The following is a 5,725-nucleotide window of genomic DNA, read 5'->3' on the forward strand; positions in this document are numbered from 1 at the left end:
AGCAGAAGGTTTGGGTTTACCTCCTGACAAACACATCCATGCATACATAAATACTTATACTCATGGCAAAGGCTTTCAAACGTGCTTTTTTTCCATTACAGGTCCTAAGGGAGACCCTGGTATTCCAGGAGGACCTGGTGCTCCTGGAAGTCCAGGACAAAAAGGCAGCATGGGGGAAATGGGATTTCCAGGTGGGTTTTAATGTCACATAGTTCTTTAAAAACTCCCCTTTTTCCAGTTGGATGTTAGTGGTTGCTGTTGTTAATGTTCTTCCACAATGAGAAGTAAATATTGAAATACGATGCAGTTAATCTTTTATGGTAAATGTTTTGTCACAGGACCATCAGGAAACATGTTGTTTCATGTTTCATGTATGTTTTTCTGTCAAAAAAGACAAACAAAACGTGTTAAAAGCTGCAACCCCACATCCTGCCATTAACAATGCTGTTTTGAAAAGCGGGAGGGCTGGCAAAATTTTGTTTCCTCTCAGCAGCAATGGGCAATGTGGCACCACTGGAGAATGAACAGTATATAACCTCTGTACGTATGTGAATCTGTTATGTGTGGGTCCATCATCCATCTTCTTCACAACACCATCCCTCCTCCCATGATCTCCATCCTCTGTTGAGAAAACAACATGGTTACTTTACTGCAAAGTGGCCGACTGCAGAATAATTGACAATATTTTCAATATATTTTTAATATTTGTATACTGCATAAAGTACACCTCTTGGTTACAATTTAAAAAGAAACAAAACAAATTTAAGGATAAAATCTTTACATTGTGGGTTATGTAGAAAAATGATCAGCTGATATATCATAATATTTAAGTATCAAAAATCACCACTATAGTGCTTTGGATTTAAAAAAATATACTAGTAGACATGACAGAATTGGCATATTCTACCCTCTAGTGGCCAAACAGTGTATGGCACATGAGATCAGTAATTAGTCAAAACCTTTAAAACTGAAGTTTTGTTCATTTGTGTGAAAGTGGCTATCAACAACCATAGTCCATAGTAATAATAATAATAATAATACATTTTATTTCATGGCGCCTTTCAAAGTCTCAAGGTCACCTTACAGATAGAAAAGGAAGCATACAGCATGATATACATAGAGTGCATTAAAACAACAGTAACAAGAATGCATAAACGGCAGGAGAGAATGTAAAGGCAAAAGCGTGGATTATCTAGGAAGTGGGCGAAGTACAGTAAAAGTAAATTGAAATACAGAAACCCAGATGACAGAACAACAAATATGAAACAGTATGAGACAATATGAAATAGGCAGAGGGTGGTAGAACATCACGGGCTGCTTTGAGAAGTTAAGAGAGTTAGGAGGAAAACGCTATACGGAACAGATATGTTTTGAGTGATGATTTAAAAGTTGATAAGTCCGGAGACGACCGGATGCGATGAGGGAGAATGTTCCAAAGGCGGGGCGCAGTGTGGCTGAAGGATCTAGCGCCCATGGTGGCCAGGCGCGCTGTAGGGGTGCAGAGGAGAGTGGAACTGGAGGAGCGGAGAGGACGAGGCGGAGAATAGATATGAAGTAGTTCAGTGATGTATGGTGGGGCAATAGAGTGGAGGGCTTTGTAGGTGAGAAGGAGGATTTTATAGTTTATACGGAAGGACACAGGGAGCCAGTGAAGTTGTTTAAGGACAGGGGTGATATGATGTGAGAATGGAGTTCTGGTGATGATTCGGGCAGCAGAGTTCTGGACAAGTTGAAGTTTGCGAAGTGATTTGAGAGGTAGACCAGTGAGGAGTGAGTTACAGTAATCCAAACGAGAGGTGACAAAGGCATTAACGAGTATTGCCGTGCTATCGGTGGTGAGTGAGGAACGGATGCGGTTTATGTTACGGAGTTTAGTGGCCAAAACAGTGGGCTAAATAATGAGGTGATGGAAAGCGCTGTGTAAAAACATTAGACAATGGACACAGGAATCAGCTTGTCTCGTGCAAACTTAACTGCATTTATTGCCTCGCAGATTAATTTTAACAACCATAAAAAAGCCACTGACTCTTTATTTACCTGAGGTGGTTCTATGAAAGCGAGCCAATCCAACGAGTGACTGGAAGCAATCCCATCGACTGACACTTGTAGATGGCCAACGCTGAGCCCAGGAGACTGCCGATCAGATAGACGAGGCCTTGAAGCCACTGCTGACTGGAGCTCTCCAACAGCTTGAAGGCTGAGACAGAGGACAGAAGAATGAATGAATGTATGAATGAAGGCCTGATGTGAGATATTTATCTTATCGTCTTCAACGGTCTCTGAACATTTTCCATTCTGGGTTAATGTGTCCCGCCCTAACATTGTGAATGCCGGATACTCACTGACATGATGATGAACAGGTTCATGCGAATCTGCTTTAGGGGACCAAGGGCCACGTCCCAGCAACGCTGTACAACAGAGGAAGATGACACACAGCAGCAAATGTATGGGGTTATCATTAGAAAATGTGATCTTGATCACATGTGACACTCCATAGATATTTACACTCAGCGGCTGTTTTCCATTACAGAGGTACTTCAGTGCGGCACCATGTTGCACAGGCAAAATGGCACCTCGTAATACTTGTATGTGTATTAAGGCAGGAGGCTTGTTCACAACATAAAATCATAATGTAGATTTTATTTAAAAGCACTTCGTTTTTTGTATTTTTAACACTAATATTTCTAAAATATTGATGATTAAGTCACACGTTTGCTCTACTTCAATAGAAATTAACAAAAAATAAAAAACATAATTACAATTCTTATTTATATTTTATTTGACTTTATTTAAATAAAATAAGCACAGTGTGCCGAGAAGGATGTGCAGTTTCAAAAGTTGCACAAGACAAGAACAATGTCAGTATCTGAAAAAAGTGAAAAGGAAATAAGCTCACCTTCTCCACCAGGTTCTTGTCTGTCTCCTGGATGCTGGTGTCGGGAACGGGTTTCTCAGAGTAGCCGATGGGGTAAACAACATCTCCCTGGCCACCCTGCCGGTCACTGCGACTCCTGCAGCACAGACGTTGCACCATGAGTTTATTTTGCATTCTCAACTATAACTATGGAGAAGATCTGCCTTTGACTTGGCATTTACTAACCGACGTTAAAGCAAGGAAAGAGAAAAAAAAATAAGTCTCAGATTTGTGCAGCCTTTGATTTCTTCTGAAGACAACAGGAGCACTCCCTCCCTTCACGCATTTTGACATTTTAAGTCATTCTATGTTGACCACTATAAATCAGGAAACATTCAAAGGATTCATTTTTGAAGACATGGCAATTGATGGGATGCAACTTAGACTACAGGCTCTCAGTGTCCCCAAAGCTTTAAGGTGCACTATGGATTGCAGGATTAACAATTTAGGTGTAGGTGGATGTTATCACAAAGGGGCCACTGATTGTCAAATCATACTATTTGGCAAATGTCAGCGCTTGGATCCAGTCTGTTCCTGTTTACCTGGTGTTGCCCAAGCTCAGCTCCAGAGCCCACTTCATCCTCCGGGCCCCGCTGCCTCCCCTGGTTGACAGAGCTCCACCTCCACCTGCTTGTCCCCCTGGAGATGTCATGGCAACCGACTGCACAGCTGGACCTCAGAGACCGAAAGCCTACAGAGACAAGAACAGGGAGCGCCAGGTCCCATCTTTTCAGTCACTTATACACTAAAACAAGACAGCTCAGAAAATCTGAGAGGAAAACTAGGATCGCAAACAACACACAGCAACAATTACAGGTGTTCATTCTAGTATCTGTCCAAAACAACAACACTAAACTCAGACAGAAACATTTATTCACCTGTATTTTATGGCGTAATTAACATTAAAGTTATTGGTTGGTTTCCTCAGCATCTGATTTTCTGAACACTGATTCGCCATCAGATAGATTTTTACAGACTACAAAACATCACATTGGTGCATGTACTCTGAAAAGATTAGCAGAACTGAATATGCTTTCTGCCATGTTGGACAGTTTCCCCTTATTCAATCCTGTTTAAGGTTAAAGGTCTGCCTACGTCAACCTTACCCAGCTAAAAAAAAGAAGGACATGTTACAGCTTAGAAAGCTTGTTTCTGTGGCTCTGACACTAAGGAACATGTTGTTGTTATCTGTCACAACATAATCCAAATTGAAAACCTGGAAATTACACACGGCGCAGTTAGGCTGCCACTGTGGTCACGTTACGAAAAGAAGCAAACACACTCCGATTTGATATCGATGTTACCTTATATAAACATTCAATTCACTGCTCTCGGCTTCTTTTAATCAGACTTTCGATGAAAAAAGCGCAAATCTAGCAGCTGTGTCGAGGTTCAGGTCGAAGCCCCTCGTCAGTCGCTGGTTCCGGGGCTGGATAGCTCAGTGGTTAAGGCCACTGACTTCGGTAGACCAAATGGTCGGGGGTTCGAATCCCGACCAGGGCATCACCAGTGTGGGCCCTTAGGCAAGGTCCTTAGCGCTACTAGCCTACCTCAGTACAAATGAGTGATAGAAATACTGGAGTCATACCGGCTCGGACGTCGCCCGGGTCAACAAGGTCCGCGTCAGGTGCTAGGGGACCAGGGCAACCTGATGAGAAATGGGCTACTGGAACAAGACACTCGTGGACGAGGGCTGATAACAGAGAATTGTTGGAGTGCTACTACATGAGTAACCCCAGCGATAGGGGCTACATGAAGAGGATGCGGGACCTATGGAAACTCCGAAACCCACCATCCGCACTAGGGCCAAAACATCTAGTAGCTCAGTGTTCCAACTATCAGCCAACTATCAGAACTGCAGAGAAGGGGGATGAAGTTGGGTAAGAAATACAGCAGGCTGTCCATACCAGAGGCCCTGGAGACTGCCAAACAACGACTCACAGCCCTGGCCACACGCCTGAAGAGGTACACCAGAGAAATAGAAGCACGGAGAATAAACAAGATGTTCTCCACCGAACCACAAGGTGTACTCTCAGTGGGAGGGCAGTAACACGAGACTGAACAATACTGGAAAAACATATGGGAGAGGGAGGCATCACATAACACCAATGCCCAGTGGCTGGCAGACCTGAGAGCAGACCACAGCAACCTCCCCGAACAAGAACCAGTAACCATCGCAACGGCAGATATCCGAGAAAGGGTCTCCAACATGAAGAACTGGACAGCACCGGGGCCTGACATGATCGACACCTACTGGCTAAAGAAGCTAACTGCCCTCCATGAACGCCTGGCAGCTCAAATGAACCAGCTGCTAATGGATGGGACTCACCCAGAGTGGCTAACTGAAGGCAGGACAGTCCTGATCCTGAAGGACCCCCAAAAGGGAGCAGTCCCATCCAACTACCGTCCGATAACCTAAGATGCTAAGATGAGTAGGCACATGGCTCAATACATGAGCGGGACCCAGAAAGGAATAGGTAAGGACACCAGGGGAGCAAAACACCAACTACTGGTGGATAAAGCAGTCGCTCGAGACTGTAAGACCAGACAGACCAACCTGTGCACCGCCTGGATTGACTACAAGAAAGCCTACGACTCAATGCCTCACACATGGATCCTGGAATGCCTGGAGCTGTACAACATCAATAGGACCCTAAGAACCTTCATAAGGAACTCAATGGGACTGTGGAAAACAACCCTAGTAGCCAACCTCAAGCCAATAGCACAAGTCTCCATCAAGTGCGGCATCTACCAAGGAGATGCTCTGTCCCCGCTGCTGTTCTGCATAGGCCTGAACCCCCTCAGCCAGAT

General features: G+C 44.2%; 1 protein-coding gene across 1 annotated transcript; it reads right to left on the reverse strand.

The window, feature by feature from the left end:
- Positions 1 to 445: 445 nt before the first annotated feature.
- On the reverse strand, positions 446 to 4,344 carry LOC113124249 (ER membrane protein complex subunit 4-like). The gene is made up of 6 exons (XM_026296807.1): positions 4,219 to 4,344; positions 3,457 to 3,605; positions 2,897 to 3,011; positions 2,343 to 2,408; positions 2,038 to 2,197; positions 446 to 621 (listed from the first exon to the last, which is right to left on the reverse strand). Exons 2-5 carry the CDS (start codon positions 3,564 to 3,566, stop codon positions 2,141 to 2,143), a joined length of 348 nt encoding a protein of 115 aa, XP_026152592.1. The 5' UTR covers positions 3,567 to 3,605; positions 4,219 to 4,344; the 3' UTR covers positions 446 to 621; positions 2,038 to 2,140.
- Positions 4,345 to 5,725: the final 1,381 nt, after the last annotated feature.

This window comes from Mastacembelus armatus, chromosome 18 (genome assembly GCF_900324485.2).
Source record: "Mastacembelus armatus chromosome 18, fMasArm1.2, whole genome shotgun sequence".
Classification (NCBI taxonomy): Eukaryota; Metazoa; Chordata; class Actinopteri; order Synbranchiformes; family Mastacembelidae; genus Mastacembelus; species Mastacembelus armatus.

Bases quoted from the DNA above. Each gene is read 5' to 3' on its own strand.
- LOC113124249 (XM_026296807.1), bottom strand. From the start codon at position 3,566: ATGACATCTCCAGGGGGACAAGCAGGTGGAGGTGGAGCTCTGTCAACC. The intron at 2,409-2,896 runs GTGAGCTTATTT...TCTGTTGTACAG, and splicing joins ACAAGAACCTGGTGGAGAAG to CGTTGCTGGGACGTGGCCCT. The intron at 2,198-2,342 runs GTGAGTATCCGG...CCTCTGTCTCAG, and splicing joins ACCTGTTCATCATCATGTCA to CCTTCAAGCTGTTGGAGAGC.